The sequence below is a fragment of the Cydia strobilella genome, chromosome 2 (assembly GCF_947568885.1).
Source record: "Cydia strobilella chromosome 2, ilCydStro3.1, whole genome shotgun sequence".
In the NCBI taxonomy this organism is placed as follows: domain Eukaryota; kingdom Metazoa; phylum Arthropoda; class Insecta; order Lepidoptera; family Tortricidae; genus Cydia; species Cydia strobilella.
In genome coordinates, this window is record NC_086042.1 from 12,629,571 (window position 1) to 12,647,825 (window position 18,255).

At 35.8% G+C, this 18,255-nt stretch overlaps 1 protein-coding gene across 4 annotated transcripts in view; it reads left to right on the forward strand.

The window, feature by feature from the left end:
• The first annotated feature begins 1,472 nt into the window (after positions 1–1,472).
• LOC134752227 (cadherin-89D) overlaps positions 1,473–18,255 on the forward strand; it is a 76,114-nt gene continuing 59,331 nt past the window's right edge. For all 4 annotated transcript variants that reach the window (XM_063687853.1, XM_063687862.1, XM_063687871.1 and 1 more), the window contains exon 1: positions 1,473–1,608. In XM_063687853.1, the coding sequence (XP_063543923.1) occupies positions 1,551–1,608 (58 nt within the window). In that variant the 5' untranslated portion in view covers positions 1,473–1,550. The remainder of the gene's footprint in view (positions 1,609–18,255) is intronic.

Consider the following 18,255-nt stretch of genomic DNA (forward strand, 5'->3'; position numbering starts at 1 on the left):
ATATTGAGCGAATTTTGTCGATTTTTATTTATTTTTTAAAAACGTTACCTTACTATATCGAAATTCGAAAACTATGAAATTACTATTTAAGTTAAGATTGTTTTTTCTTCTTATTTTGTTTATAGTATCACATAATAAATAACCGAGTAAAGTAGGATTAAAAGTCCAAGTTAGAGGTTACTTTGGGAAAGATAATATAGTCAAGAACTACATATATTTTTTCCACGTCTACGAATATCAACGCCTCTTAGAAAAACATGATCCATAATAACTAGATTTTTCGCCTTCTGGCTCAGGGAACCGCCTTAAATGGATTTATTATACAATTTTCTTTCTGATATTTGACTTTCCATTCAATAAATAACGATACTTTTGCCTAAATTGTTAATTGAAAGTACCCTCAATAAATGCTATAAAAATGTATACTTAATCATGTTTAAAAAAAACACATGCATTTAACTTTCCTCGTATTCGAAATGAAAAGTATAGTGTTTAACTTGGGTGGAAGGCATCATTTCAGACTCGGACACTGCGTTCGAGCGCCAAAATACCTCGGCAGAAATGAGTGCCTTTCATCCCTTGGTTAACAATCTACTATTCTTGTTTAAATTATGCTCCGTGGAAATTTTGGTGCCATAGACTAGTTTCATGTGGATATTTAGCTGAAAGAATGTACTTATTACTTATATTGATTGATTATACAATATCCACCCTTTACAAAGACCGGACTGTCTAGGTAAAATTGGATAGCTATAAAAGCATGTAATTACCGAAAAATTTTACTCGTATATTTTATAAAATATACTAGTAATTAAATCGCGAGTATTAATTTCTTAATAAAAGAATTTTTTTTGAGTTAGCTTATGGCACAGAATAACTAATAGTACTACCGCTTATGGTACTCTGGAGTACCATAAGCCACAAGCAACTTTTTTCTACATGTTCAATTCGCGTATATTCAGTAACGAAGATGCTCTAAAAGACAGAAAAAGCTCTGCAAGTATAATTAATTCGCCCAATGAACCGTCGAGTAACGGGGATCGAGCCCGTTACCCGCGCGCTCCCTCGGGCTTTGTTGAGACTATGGGAACGATCGATTATTGCCATTACTGCGCCAGGAAATACTCGCAAGTGTAATAATAATGTAGGATAAATGCTCACGACTATATACCACAATGGTCCGCTGTTGCCTGCCTAGCCTGTGTGAAAGGCTTCGGGCCTTTGTGTTATATGTAGAATAAGGATAAATTAAAGGATACGATTACCATAAAATAGAAAGGATATTTACGGTTTTAGGTCTAAATAAAATGATATACCCGGTTTGTTGTCAACATGTTTATTTATAATTATATAATACCTACGGCACGGAAACCTCAGAACGCGAGTCCAAATCGTACTTGGTAGGTTTTTTTTTTTCAAAATTTAACTTAACGAGTAAATTAATGATTCGGTTATTTATTTTATTTGTTACAGAACTCGGAAAAGCAATGAGTAGACCAAAGCTATGGCTAAATTGTGTGTGAGTGAGTCTGTATAACGAGTCAGACACGATGTGGGCGCGGGCGCTGCTGGTGATATGTGCAGCGGCCCTGCTGCAGAGGACTAACTGTGAGTACCTATATGCTTATAATTCTAAGCGTTTGGTTAACTTAACGCATAGTTATATAACTATGCATTAAGTTACATATATTGTGATCCTTAGTTATACAATGCCATTATTAATATTGTCAATTTGATAACTTCCGAATTCTCAAATTGATGATGAAATATCCGACATTTGGTATTAGTAACACCAAAACTTACATAAACACTTCTCGTAAAATTTACTTAGCTGTGTTTTCATAAGTAGGTAAAAGTACTTCCTCTAGTGTTTATAAATAAAGATTTATAAACATTAGAGGACGTATAATTATCCATTGCAAGTTGACCTAAATGAATAGGTACTGTTATGTACGGTCTACAACTTTTAAAACGGCAATAAAGTTTATAATCCTACGTGACATTTACAAAGATGAAAATAAGTGATATACTAAGACGTACTCACGGTAGTCAAATAAACCTCTTATGTCGCATGTTGCGCAAATGATGTCAAATTACCCGGTACATTTCACCGGACATCTAAAGTCACGTCTCAATATACCTGTTTATTATGAACTATTCTGAACCTTATTTCATAGACGCAGTGCTTTTAAACATCAATGTATTATTACACTACTGGCTTTTAATATTTAATAAATGTTAACTACGTATGCGATTTATCACGTCTAGCTTTTTACGTAAGTAATAATGTTGTAAAATTGCATGTAAGAAGGTACGCCGAACGGCCACTTTCAACGCCACGTTTTCTGTTACCTATCTTTTTTTTATTTTACGGACACCTACAATTTTAACTCTTTTGTTTATTACAATCATAAACCCTACAGATATTTTACAGATAGCGCATTTATTAGTCAACGATCCCTAATATGAAATTGATGTCCACACAAACTCTAAATAGACGATTTTTAGTTCACGTAGAATTTCCTCGTTTATAATAAATAATAAATAAATAATAAATTCATTTATTAAGATTAATAAAATCTTATGTCACTCAAGCCGCAAAAATTAATCGATCGACACCTCGTTTATAAAAGTTTCTACATACCCGACAACATTTATTAACCTCATACAACATACTGATTTTTAGCTTTTAGTGTAGTCGGGTACGAATATTCGTGCACTTATGCACAAAAAATTTCAGGGATAAAGCTAATGAAGTTATTACGATCAAGTTATTGACACGCCGGGGCAGAAGGTCGCTCGCTTTCCCGCGCTTTCACCACCACTGCAGCGTTCGCTAAATTGTTTACATTATACTCTACTTAAAACTGAGATAATGTCATTTAAAATAAAAGACCGACCCTGTCGGATTCTGTATTAAGATAAGCTACTCACAAGACGTATGCGCTGCGCTAAGCTTCGCAGCTTCGTGGCCGCTGCCGCTGTGTAAGTAGGTAGGAGTGACATCTTACTCAAGTAATTGACTTAAAGAGTAGACAATACATATTTAACATACATAAACACATACATACATACATATTTAACATAATAATATAATATGTTGATTTATTACATGAAAGTTGGGAGTGTGTCACTAATACATCTCTTGGAACACTTGTGTAACCCTTACTTTTACAGTTTATTGTTATTTGTTTCAGACCGCATTCGTATTTAGTTACACAAACATTGAATGATTTTTGATTCTTATTTCTTCTTCATTGTTTCTAGAAAAGCATCACTGTATTTTTATGTGAACAATTGTTGCACGATATGCGATATACTTTTGAAATCCATGTATGGTAATATTGTCCTAGATCTGACGAGCCTTTACCTATACTATCTAAGTTAATATAGTGAATGATATGTAAAACGTGCGTGTATTTTCAAAATCTTTATGGAAAGGTAACCTACGCAAGTAAACTTAAAAGGGAATACTTATATGGGTATGAGAGGCCTATCATAACATCTCTTTACTGTCTATTTGAGAAAACTTGATTAGTTATCTTACTTTTTTCGTTCAATAAACGAAGCACAAGTTACAAAACTACATACAATACTTGCATAGCTGCTGCAAACGAGACTTTTGATATAGGTCACAAAAAAACTCCTTTGCACTTTTTATGGGGGTGTATTACAGTTGTTATAATTACGTTTCATATATTATAGTTTGGTATTACTTACTTACTTTGAATAACGTAATAAATGGCATACTACCGTAATACCTAATTAACGGTACACATAATGTAATTATTGATATAATGCATATTTACACTTCGTCTAATATATATTGCCATAATTATTACATACTCTAAAGCATATTATTTGTTATACCAAGTGATATCACATAATTATTTGTGTTGCATAATAGTTGGAGATTAGTTGGAGAGACAGGATAACGAATGAGGAGGTGCTAAGAAGAGTGAGTGAAAGAAGAGCTATTCTGAACACTATTGCAAATAGACGCGGGAAAATGATTGGACACTTAATACGACACGACTACTTCTTTAAAACTATCCTGGAGGGGCGGATAGGAAGGAAGCGGGGTAGAGGAAAACCCAGACGCAGCTTTTTAGATCAAGTGAAAGAAAAAGTAGGGGTCGTGTCGTATCAAAAAGTCAAAGACCTGGCGCGGGATAGGGAAAGCTGGAAGATACTCCACCGACAAGAGAATAACTCTTAAGTTAATGATGATGATGATGATGATGATAATAGTTGTATGATATAAGTTGGTTAGGTTAGGTTGAACCTGCGAGTCCACACAAATGAATAACTACCTAGCAAAAGGAGGGTTAGGTTAGGTTAGAACTTTGACCCCCCGTAGAATGAAATACCTAGGAAAAAAAGTGGTTTAGGTTAGGTTGGAACTCCGGCACCCACAGAATCGAAATCCGTGAATAATTTGGTTAGGTTAGGTTAGAACTGAGACCTCCCTAGAATAGTTAAGAAAATAAGTGGGATAGCACATAACTACACAAAACTAGAAATTCAAAATTTTATTTAAAAAAATGCAGCATGCAAGATGATTATACAATTTAAGTATTTATAATTGATTAAATTATATAAAGTAATAATAATAATTATAAGCCCGCAGGGCAGCTTGTGGCGAGCTGTTGGGGAGTAACGACCCCACGGACCCGAGTGCTCCCGAGAGTCGGTCAGGGTCTCCGTCTCCGGCGTGTCTTTGTCGGTCGGAGTGCAGGACTCTCAGCTCTGGCTTGCCTTCATTGGCTGTCCAGAGAGGAGTCGCTAGAGCTATATGCTCCAGGGGTGGAAGTGAAAGATGCATAAGACGCGAGTTGGCACAGTGGCTGCTAACAGCCACTGGGTAGAAAGCGGCGCACACCTCTCGACACCCCTGAGCCGCTCACACCGGTGTTGCTCCTGGTCGTCATCACGACGGCAGTTTCAGGGGCCCATCTAGTCAGCGGCGAGTCACCGCCTGCCTCGATAACGTGTCCAGACATTGTTATGGCAGGTGTCCGGACCTCTCAGCAATAGCCCAATCTTTTGAACAGCCAAACTTCAACACCATAACCGGCACTCTTTTCCACTGTGTTTATAATAGCCCCTACGCCTGTTGGAACCGATTTACGGGTATCTATTTGTACCCGTGAATGGGTTCTAGCAGGTGTATTACATAACAGCAAACTTCTCCAAAGGGACTCTACGTGTTGGATCTGTATCCCCACGCACGCCTATCAAATGACCGGGATGTATATACCCGTGAGTTTATATGAGATACAAATAATAATAATAATAATACTCTTTATTGTGAAAAGTATTACGTTATATGAAAATATAATATAACAAATGTCATTATAAAACATGTCCATAAACTATTTAAAAAATATATTACAATAGGCATTATATCAATGATAGTTTAAATGAAATCACAATATAACAAAGGAAACGTATAATAAAAATTACATTATAACATATAATAATATATCAAATGGCGTTATAACAAATGTATGTTATTATATATATATTTATATTAAACATTACACACCCTTTTTATGGTTACCTACAGTTGCTACGCCAAATAAGGCTTTCCAGCAATACTAATATACATGCTGAACAATCCAAATGGGTCATCAATGGAGAAGTCAGAAACTATGAGAGATAGCGAGTATTTCTAGACGACTGATACCGGCGCAAGTTTAGTGTAAGTATCATAATTCTCAATTTATTCAAGTTAATAGGAACTCGACCGCTATCCGTTATATATGACGCTATAAGCCGATGGTGATTTTATATGTCCAATACGAGTAAGTATCGCAAATTATATTAGATATAATCATCTGGCGTTTATCTCTTACTGTACGCAGATCTAAACCGGAGTCAAATGCAAGCCTATTCATCTTGTAACCATTCTAACAACATTCTGATAAGTATGATAATATGTCATATTAACCAAAATGTTTGTACCTCTATGAGCCTCTTGGCATCAGTTTGAGCGCTAAGTTACTATCATTAACTCGCGGGAAAATGTAGGCTGGATGTTAATAAAATTATTCATGTATAATATATACATAAAATTATATACGAGTACACGCAACAATATTGCAAGACAATAATAAACTAATGTCACTTTACAATTCAAATACTCGTTAGTAGAATTTACACTTACCTAGTTTGCCATTAATTGGTCGATTAGTTTAGACTTTATCGTCGAAATAAGCATATATGTGTTACGAAATATTAATTAGAGAAATTATAACATTAAAAAAAAAACAAGCAGAGGATCGCGATTATCGCGAATAAGAAACTATTAGAGAATAACAATAACACTTATCGGTTTAGTCTCTTTTCAGTACTTCTGAAGAAAATTTCTCCCAATAGGTTGAGATTGGGCTACTAAAAAATAATACGTGTCTGTTATTTCAGACTACTCTCTAACATAGATACATCAAAATAAATCGAATCGGAGCCGGACAGTTGGGTACTTTTCCTTGTGAGTTAAAAGAGGAACACACTCGTTGCGTGCCCAGTTACAGACGACACGATTTGATATTATTCAGAGCATGAAGATTTCAATCAGCTTATCGCTAGACATGTAATACATAATACATCATGCGCCACTTGTGAAGTTGCCTGCATTCGTTCCCATTAAGGGGTCTACCGAAAAAAAACTGTAAAATTCAAATGAAAAAAACTGATTCAATTGATAAGGATTTTTGGATTTTAGGATTACTTAGAATATAAAGCTACTTTCAATTTAAATATCAGTTATTTTTAAATTATATTTTCTATAGGAGTGATAGGCAGCTTTTTCCTAGCGTATTCAATGGCAGCTTTTTACGGAGCTGTTTTTCATATTTGCCTGCACCGGCCCAACACCTGCTGGAGTTTTTAAAGTTTTTTGGCTGTTGTATCCTTTTCTTTTAATACACTCTTGATTTGAGCGCATTAATAGTCGAGAGAACGGCCCTGCAGGATGTATAGTGGTTTTACTTTGCTCGTCGTCTATTACAAAATGCAACTTTTTGTACGAAGGAAATTGTATGATTTTCGACTTGGTCTAGAAATGAAAAACGCAAATTTTCGGTTACTTTAGCTATCCTAACCTTTGTACAAATCTATATACTATGTTTGTTTTTATAAAGTTCGTTTCACTTTAGCACTTTACATATGCACCCCAATTTTTCACGATAAATATGACGGGCATGCGGAGGCGGGCGCAAATTCTATTAACCATCTTTCCGATGTTCCTAGAGGTCTGCCGCTTCGTGACCTCTGTTCAAGAGACAACGTACTAAATTAGTTATCTATTATTAAATGCACGAAACTTCGAGGTAATTTTAAGTTTATCGAAAGCAAGCATGTAGGATGTTGAAAATGTTCTTGCTATTTGGAAAATACCAAATTTCAGTGATATCTTCTATTCACCGGTGTAACGCCGCATGGCGTAAAGAATTATTTATATTGGAATATATAACTTAATATTACGATAAAATTACAAATTTGGCGGAATAGTGTGGAAAAAATTAATAGACCCTGGAGGGAAAGTGCCTTAAAACCTTCAGTTAGCTTATTTGAAAGGAAACATTTTCTGAAACTGCATTCAAAGATTTTTTTTTTAATTCGCTTGCTCGCCCGGGAATCGAACCGACTAATAATTCCAAAAAATAAACACTCGCTATTTTATTCTACTAGTCGATACAGTTAATGTTAATGATTACATTTCTCCAAGAAACATTAGGTCTTAATACACTCGTCGGTCGTACAAAATATCCATAAAATCGAATATTTAGTACTCAAGAATATTTTCAGACAAGCGGAGATAATGCAGTTTTGTTTCTTTTTAAAAATGAAAGAATGTTTCCTTCAAGTAAAATGAGCTAACTTAAGGTTTTAAGGCACTTTCCCTCTAGGGCCCATTAATTTTTTCCACCCTGTATAAGGAATAACAAAAATTCTCCCTACCGATACTTTGGTATAACATTCATACCAATACGTAAAGGTGTGTTTTCACACAAATGCATTTTTGGATTTGCATAAAAACTAAACAAAACTTTTTTGCACGCAAACTACTACTGTCTTAAAATTAAGCAATAATTCGCAATGCATGTGACAACGCTAGTGTTCACGAATTACAAGTTCTCAGCACGACATTATACAAAATTTAATTGTCGTGTCCCGTTACACGGTAACCGTTTCACCCTTATCTTAAAATCACACGAGTCTCCACTCTCAACTCGAGAACACACCTTTACGTATTGGCATGAATGTTATACTTACCAGTGTCAGTAGGGAGAAATTTTACAAAAGTCAATGTTTTTACTGTCACTTTTATTTTTCTTATTATTCTCAACTCAAAAGACGGTACGTACACGAGATCGACTCTGATACGGCTTCAAGATCTGTTATTGTTTTTATGTATTTTTGAAGTGCAGATATTGTTTTACCCGATTTTGAAGTGCACCTCTGCATTGACTTCTAGTAATGATTTTGTTGTGATGTATTGCAGCCATTTGCTTTACAGATTTTAGCGTATGAGATGTTGTTTATTTTTTGTAGGAATGATGTAGGACTGCGTAATCTGTTATACCTATTAATAATCACGTCAAAGCCTATTATTTCCATGCTAGTGGTTAATTGCGTTGCTAATGATGTAACAGATACATTTCTGCTTGAAGAAATGTCACTTTTGACACCAGGGATAACAATCCAGATCAAATCTATACCCTGTTATTACAATCAGAATACGCCTCAGGGCTGCAAAAACATGTGAATGGCAGACAAATCGAAGTTTGCAATTGGAGAACTTGACTAATGTGTAGCAAGTAAAACCTTGTCGTGCTTATTTTAGCATCCTTGTTTGGAAAAAAAGTACTCCTACATATAAGTATGAATATATACTTTACCAATATGACCTACACTTTTTTACTATCGACATTTGTCTCTTACGTTCACATTTTAGGAAATGAAACGTACTGTCTCAGAAATGATAGCTCGAAATTGAAAGTAATGCACAACAAGGTCACTCCCAATTTAGTATGTGTACTTTCTCCTTTATATGTTTTTTAAGCCTTTAAGCTCTACACAGTCTTTTAAGTAGTACGAGTACTTTTTAACCGACTTCAATTTTATAGAAGGAGGAGGTTCTGTATTCGGTTGTAGCCGTTTTTTTTATGTATGTTCACCGATTACTTCGAGACCCGTGGTCCGATTTGAGTAATAATACTTTTTTTGATTGAATGAAGTTACCTCAAAGGTGTTCCTATAATATTATTGGTTCTGATCTGATGATAGAATCCATAAGGAATTAAGGGAAATCCTCAATTTTTAAAGGCACGAGTATGGTGATATCGGTGTTTTCTTGCAACTGTAGCCTTACCACGAGTTTGACACTACATATTCGCTAACGTCTTCGTAACTTACTTTCTATACATTTCGCTCGCACTAATAGGATGCTAGTACGAGCGAGATGCATAGAAAGTAAGTTACGCACACGCTATCAAATATGTCAGTGTCAAACTTCCTAACTTCCCTCTTATAATTTGGTCGTATTATGATTTTTGATGTAGGTAGTGTTTGAAATGACTACAGAAAGAGACTGAGAGGTGAAGGGTAGGTGTGAGAGGTGAAGGTAAAGGGTGATGTTTGGGGGATCTGAGGTTTGGGGTTTGAGAGGTTAGGGGGTTGAGGGGGCGGTGAGTTGATGGGTCGAGGACTGAGAGGTTGGGAGTTGAGGGATCAGGGGTTAGGATGGAGTTTAGCGCAGGGACCGGCCCGCTATCCCTTATCGGGGTTTTATAAGGGTATTGCATAAGGCTTAACTCACCATACCCTTTGCCAGACGAAACCCTTTGTTTTGGTTTTAAAAACCCTTATATAAAGCTACCACATTTGAGTAATCGGTAGCCCAAATACCCTTACAAAACCCTTATCATCCGCTCACCAACACCTTGCATATTGCTTATAAGGGTTAGCCTTATAAAGGGCTTCCCTTTTAGCATATAAGCGTGCTAATTTAAGCATATTTTTTACCTTGTTCATAAAGCACACATTACTTCGAATCCGAGCGATCGTCGGCGGCGACGGCGGCGTTCTTTGACTAGGCACGTATTTTCTTTCCTTTTCATACACTACCGTAGATATATACTAATCCTGTCTCTTTCACGCAAAGGGAAACCTTTATAAAAAGCGCTAAAAGATAAGGGTAACCCTTATTAAGAGCTAGCCTTATTTTTGGTTAGCTTTTCGGTAAGGGTTAGTCAAAGGTAAGGGTATGAATGGGCTTGCAGTTCAAAAGGGAAAGTCTTTCAATGTGTTAGCCGTGTTTAAGTGTCGCCCATTGAAAGGGTTTTATCGCGGAAAGGGTTGTCCGGTCCCTGGTTTAGCGGTAGAGGGTTGAAAGTTGGGGGATCGGGGATTAAGAGATAAGGGGCCTGGGGTTGAGGGGTCGGGGAATGGTGGTTGAAGGGTTGGTGGTTCAGGGTTCAGGGTCGAGGGGTTCAGTGATCAGGGGTTGATGTGCTGTGAGGTTGAGTGATCGGGGGGTATAGGGATTGGGTCAGTGTCGGGGCGGTGGATGGATTTAGTGTTGTGACAGGAATATTATGATTTTGAATTTAGTGTTAAGCATGATTATGTTTTTCATTCATGCGTAACGCGTCACTCATAAGCTTTTAACAATGCCTTAAAACTAAAAATGGAAAAATAAAAACTTTTTACAAAACAAAAAGAAAACCGACTTCAAAAATGATAAAATTAATCCTTTTTAAAGTGTATTCGTTATGAACTGATATGTTTGAAGTCGGTGCCAAGCCAAATTTTGAAGCATACCATGATTTTGGTGCGTTTCGATAAGAATGTGGCTCTAAGTACGTTGGATTACCTTACACGAGAACAATGTGTGTTGTGTTTTGACTTTTAATCATCGTAATCGATCGATAGGCATTTGTAACGAAGGCTATAATAATTAAGATATTAAATCTAGACAACTTGATGTTTGGTTGTAGAAAACAAAATAAATAAGAGGAAACATAAAATACTCACACTATTAATAGTACATTTCAATGCAAGTGTGGAAAGTGTGTTATTATTTACGAGTCCCGAGATGTTTTTTATGAGCCGTAGGCGAAATTGTAGTTTTTATATTGATTACACGTCTTAATCAAGGGCATATGACGAAAAAATCCGCACGCACAATATTTGCAAGGGCAGAATCTAACCAAAACCTTAATAGTAGTTTATGTGACTGCTACATAATGAAAGGCATTAAAACTCGAGTGTGGGTTTATGAAACGAACGAAGTGAGTTTCATAATAGAATCACACGAGTGTTTTAATGCCTAATTATGTACAGTTACATACACTGCTTTATCTACACTCATTTTATAAACTTTCTATGATATATTCACTAACCTCATATTGCAGCCGACATTGGGGCATAGTTGCTCTCTGGCGGAATTCGCAGATATGAGGTGGTGTCTCCGAAATATCTTTATCGCACATTTTACACGAAACTTTTGCTAGTTACTTTAAAAACAACAAAATAAATTATTTTTTACTTACAAACGAATTAAAAGATAAACTGAACGTCAAATAGCGGCAAAGAAAACTATTTTCACGCATGTCACGCATCCGTAGTTTTTTTTTAAATTCAGAGACAAACTAGAGTGGGGGTCGATTGCCATATCGTTCGATGCCAACTAACAAGCGAGATTTGTCAAAATTGTATGCAATTGATATTTCATTTCGAATAAAACGTCATCTCGACTGATATTAGAATTTCTTTGTTTTTCAAAGATGTCCGAAATTTGAATGAAATAATATTATCGAGATCGATGTTATTATTTAGCAATAATAACATTTTCACAGATAAAAATATTGCTGTAACAACGCAGTTTATCTTAATGATGGCCATTATTTACGACTTTTGAAAGCATATATCATAGAGGGTTTATGATATGTGTGTAGATAAAAGGTTAAAGTTGGCTCAAAAGAAAAATATCACAAAAACATGTCTAATATTCATGTATTTTCAGTTTTACATCATTATACCTTTCATACCATACAGTATAATTTTAGTGTAAAATAGCTAGTATTGTTGCTGAGGAATATGACAAGCAAATTTTTTAACAGAGTAAGTATACTTTCAGAGTTATTAAGGTAAAACCTTAAAACCCGCGCGATCGCCAAATCTTCCGTCGCAACTGCCGCAAGATTCGTGTGGCGCGTTGGCTTTTATTCCTTTATAACATCCTGGCTTTACGCCCCTTCTTAAAACATACATTTATCGAACCATTGTTATAATATGATCATACAAAATGAGTTGACGATAATGTTAATAGAGATAGTGACCTATCCTGTATAACACAAACACAGCGTAAATAACAATTCGAGTGCTTTATGAAAATCAGGAAATTCAGTTGTAAACATTAAGACAAACAAATAAACGTAAAAGAAATCGGAAACAGCGTTTAAAAGCATTTCTTGAGTATTGTTCAACGCAAGTAAGGCATCCCACGACCGCGTTAAACTCCAATTCGTATCGTCGAATCGCGTTTATCACTGTCTTAAACACTTCAACATAAAGTTGACATTCGATTGACTTGATGTTCTTATAACTTTGCAAATAAGCATTATATTTTGCAGTTGATATAGCGTTTAAATTCTTGCCAATAAGGTATATATTTGTTAGATCGCGTTTAGTGATGATGTCGTTTAGCCTAGTTTTGTATGCCGTAATGTCGGCGATGACATCGCCTTTAGTTTTCTCGGCTAATTAATTTGCTTGGCTTAGAGAAATCCATGGGAGTTTTGAGTTCTCGTGAGCCTTCAGCTAAGCAGTCAAGGCCAGTTCATTTATAAAGGGTTATTAATAACCATGAATTACAAAGAGACGTAATTTTGGAGATTAATTTTAATACATATCAAACGAAATCAGAGAAAGCGCTAGGACGAAATCATAACTTTATATAGTTATCAAAGAAATAATGTCCGGAGTTTAGTTGCCAAGCGAACCCCAGGCTCCCATGAGCCGTGGCAAAATGCCGGGATAACGCGAGGAAGATTAATGAATATCTATGAGGAACTATTGCATAAAATAATATACCAAGTACCACTACTACTACTTATAAGTATCAATGGATGATAATAGGATTTGTCCAATCATTTCATTATCTATACGATTGATACTTTGTAAGGTGATAGTTTAGAAGCTATTATGAACAAAAAAAAACCGTCAACCGGTTGTATCGCGGTGGAAAGACCGTCAGCTGGTAGCATGAAGATGTATAAAATACGCACCTTACCATTTTATGTCCGCAAAGTATGCGTGGAAACGCAGGCGTCTATTGAAACGCGTTATGGAACGTTACATGCAAAGTTTCATGTTTTTGATACCACTATCATAATGAGGTACGGCACGTAGTTTATGCGACCAGCTGACGGTCTTTCCACCGCGATACAACCGGCAGACGATTCTTTTTATTCACAATAGCATCTAAACTATCATCAGACAAAGTATTAAACGGGAGGCGATGACTAAATTTTTTACGTGTTTCGATGGCTACCATTCTTCAACCCACCAACGGAGCGGCAGCTGACGTCCACGAGGGTTCATCATACATAGCCGTTAACCGCTATACGAGTTATCGCCCGGGAGGCGATTGGTCATGGAAATCTATTCCTGGTTCGCGGTCTATGAATGCGATAGTAACTTTATCTGTCTGTATGTTAACTCTTCACACTGAAACCACTGAACTCAAACTATATGAAGATAGTTTGAGACCCCGGGAAGAACATAGGGTTTTTTTTTATCAATCATCATCACCCCACGCTGACGAAGTTGCGGGCAGAAGCTAGTTAGAAATAAACGTCGAGTAACCAATATCGAACAATATTCGTATAACATTAATATTGCCACATATTAGCATGTATTAATATGCGGCAATGTTATATTAACCTGTACACGATTAATCAAAATAAGTAAGTAAATACACGATAAACATGCAATTTTCTCTTCATTCACAAACCAGTATTAAAATTGTGATCTAAATTTTATCCGCTTTTGCAATGCTTCAGTGAAGGGCCTAACCTGCACCTATTAGCGCAAATTAGCTAACTCGGCCAGTAAAAAAACTGATAGTTAAATAACATTTAATAAACAAGTATGAAGAAAACTTTGCCTTCATTTATGCCATTTTACCGAAAATATTTAAAGTTAGTTGACTACTATTACTTCGCCTCGAATTGCATACTTTTTGTCACCTTGCAAAAGATGTTGCAGAACTTCCACGTAAAATGTCTCTCATGTTCACAGATTTAAAAAGTCTCTTGCATTTTTGACGTGAAAACGTCTTATAAATTGATGAACACCAGTTCCTTGCACGAAAAAACCGGCCAAGTGCGAGTCGGACTCGCGCACGACGGGTTCCGTACCATTACGGAAAAAACAGCAAAAAAATCACGTTTGTTGTATGGGAGCCCCATTTAAATATTTATATTATTCTATTTTTAGTATTTGTTGTTATAGCGGCAACAGAAATACATCATCTGTGAAAATTTCAACTGTCTAGCTATCACGGCTCATGAGATACAGCCTGGTGACAGACAGACGGACAGACGGACAGACGGACAGACGGACAGACGGACGGACAGACGGACAGCGGAGTCTTAGTAATAGGGTCCCGTTTTTACCCTTTGGGTACGGAACCCTAAAAGTGTCACGTTATGTCCATGGAAACGTTGTGGACAGATCTCCATGGTAACTAAAAGTATAGAATTTTTCATCAATTTTTTCTTATGACGTTATCACGCAAAATTATCGTCCGTAAACCGACTTTACAGACAACCACATTTTTTTTATGCGGAAAAAAAAAAACAAAATAAGCAGAAATTTTTCGTTAGCCAAATTAAATTAATAATACCTATTAAATTCAACCATTGATATACATATAACACTTTAAAAACTCGAGTTTTGTACACATAATTAATGTTACTATTGCGTAAAAGGTCAAAATAATGAAATGTAATTGCGTTAGACCCGGTAGTAACATTAATTATTTCATCGATATACATATCAAAACACGAAGTTGATGTTTAAGCACTCAAACTAACACCAACGGTAATCAGTGTAACTCTGAGGGAAAAAGAGGAAGTAGGGAAAGCTCATAAAGGTCGGTAGCCACATAATCTCTGTGTCCGAGCAGCAACGAACGCTGCGACTGTGCAATAAAGCGCACCATGCATTTCCGTTTTCGAGGCCCAGAACACACGGGGCGGCGGCGCCTTGCAATGGAGCGTCTCAAAGCTTGATAGTATTATTATATATAGGTAATACTTACCTATACCAATAGCAGCTGTGATAATCGCACGGGGCACGTGTGAGGTGTTAGGGGACTATAAATACCCGTGAGGTAGGTATATACTGGTGAAGCCCGTAGTCATCTGTCTGTAGTTCACAAATATCTGACCGCGCATGTTCTGTTTTTGTTGAGCACCTTGGCCGCTAGGGTGGGTCGAAAAATATAAATATTTATTAACGATTTTTAATAGTGCAGGATTGGTGATCCTGATAAAAACAAACACCAGAATAATTTTTGAAGTAAAACTTCTTAAGGCGCGACTAGAGGGTAACTCTGACGGAAGTAACGCTCAGACACACGCACAATAGGACACACCTCAAAGTGCCAACATAGTGATATACGTCATCGTCAAAGAAGTTTTACTTCAATCGCGCGTAAAGATTACACCCACACACTTTTTTATTTTTTTGACGACATCTTCTACCCGCGCATTGCGTTTAAATTTTTTGAAAATCGCTTAACATCTAAAATAATAACAATTTAAATAGCAATCTTAAATAATAATACTGTGAGCCAATATGACCGTTTGACCGTTTGACGCTTTTTGACCGTATTGTATGGTAATTTCACACACATGTATACTATGTGTTTTTGAATAAATACACTTTTTATAACATGTACGTTGCATTTTATACATACTTTTTTGTGGAAGAATTCTTATAAAAATGTTATCTCAGATATTAGTGAAATTCTGAAATTTTCGAAATTTCAGTCGCGCAGGTAGGCAAAAGACTTACAAAACATTTTTTTCCGAATTTTGAACCTTTAAGTAAGTGTGGGTCAACTTTTTATCACTTAGAAAAAAATACATACAAAAGCACCTACCCTATTGGCCGCGCTGATGAGATATGAATTATGATCATATGTTTATCTAATTCAGTAAAATTAACTTGTTACTTTATTGTCATAACAATATCAATTTTCATCAACTGCTTAACTAATCAATAAAAATAAGTACCTAGTCAATTTCTAAAGTCGTCTCAATACGAAAAATTTACATTACTCTTTAAATTTGTAATGAGTGTCTTGCATTGCAATGTTGCACATCGGCCGGAAATTTGATCTGAAGGCCCTGATTTATATAAGAACTTAGAATACTTCATTTAACTCTGAGCGTTACTTAATGTATTTAACTTGTCTGCTCAGAAAGTATACGTCCGGTAATATATACCTACAAACAAGTTTAGATAGGATAGTTTAGATATACCTATAAGTTATAAGTTAGCTAAGTTAGTATGTCTCACGATAGTTTAAATTCGATTACTTATATTATAAGTTGGTGAAAAATAGATATATTCGAAAACAAAGTTAAAAATGATAATATATCAATGACCTTTTATTAATAATAGACGCGTGACGTTCATAGTTGACAAAACTAAAATGCAGGCAATATTTAGTAGATGATTTTCACAATCTTGACACATTGGCGTCAGCCGTATGACTTACTCAATATAATATGTAGGTTCCGGAACCTATATTTGATGGCTCACGATGGAGCGCCTGGTGCCATATCTACCTCCCTTTACTTACATCCATGTAATATATGAATAAGATTCCGTTTGCGGAAAACGCATCCGGATTCTTATGTTCATCTTGATCACCAAACCAGACTGATACAATATGTACGTAGTTACGTACCTACTAGTACCTAATTTAACCGAATTTTGGTTTGTGCTTGTGCAACTACAAAGACGCATCTGATTCTAATAACGAGGTTGGAGAGATATGCGAATGTGTGACACGGATGGCATGATTCCATGCACTGCTGCTTTGTAAATTATATTTTTTGTCTTGGATTTAGATACGAAGTATAATAAATTTAAATTTAATATGACTCACGTCTTCACGATTTTAAGCGTCGTTAACGCCTCAATCGTTTTAACCTAGCTATTTATTTATCTTAAGAAAACGAAGCTATTAATAGTACAAACTCAAATCAAATGAACAAATTATCCATCGATATTCACGGACCTGCAGTATCCCCATACCGCTAGATCGGGCCATTGGCCTCAACAAGTCGGAACTGCAGCTATGCTACTTTGATACTGACAGTACTGACCACGTGCCTCGAGTTAATGTGCGTGCGTTCACTACATGTCGTCATGCTTTGGATGATGTCGTATAATAATGATAGTCACCAGTCAGTAAGCACGTCTTTAGCATTTTTTGTATTATTATTAAATATTATGCATGTATAAAATTAGCTTACTTTTTATCGTATTTATAAATATGTCTTAACCCCATGTGTCATGTCATGAAACTAACACTAAACACAACAACATAGTTAGATCTTAAAATATCAATTACATTACAGTGCACATACTAATAAAAAATACATATTACATTACTCGATGACCTAGCATCAATCACCTCACAGCATCCTACGCGAGTGGCAAATTCCTGCAGCATTGTATATTTGCAAATTTAATAGACTGAAAGTTATAAATATTACATTCAGTAAGCGATTAAACTCAGGAAATGTCATTGGATGCACGTAACGTACTTACGTATCTAATTCCATTTTTTTGCTTTGCAACCCTTTCTCCGCGATTTCCTCATACACACTTCGCATACAATTTAACAAGATCATCAGTCCTAGTATTGTTTGCTCAGTTGCCCACACAAATACTATAAGATTCTCTTCAAAATGAACTTTGGTAATTAGTTTTAAAGAGCTTTTCATCCAAAAAAATGAGGAACTTAATCGTGTTAAGAAAATAATAAAATAAAATTTGTGATGTAGTAGGTTGTGTTGTTATTTTTACCTACTTTGTAACACTTATTGTCATGATTATTTCCTCACCCATAGCAATAAACTGGCGCGTCTTCACATCTGTCGTGGGAATTATTGTGACTCGTGGCAAAAACCGTAAACTTCTGTGGGTTCCGCGTTCCAT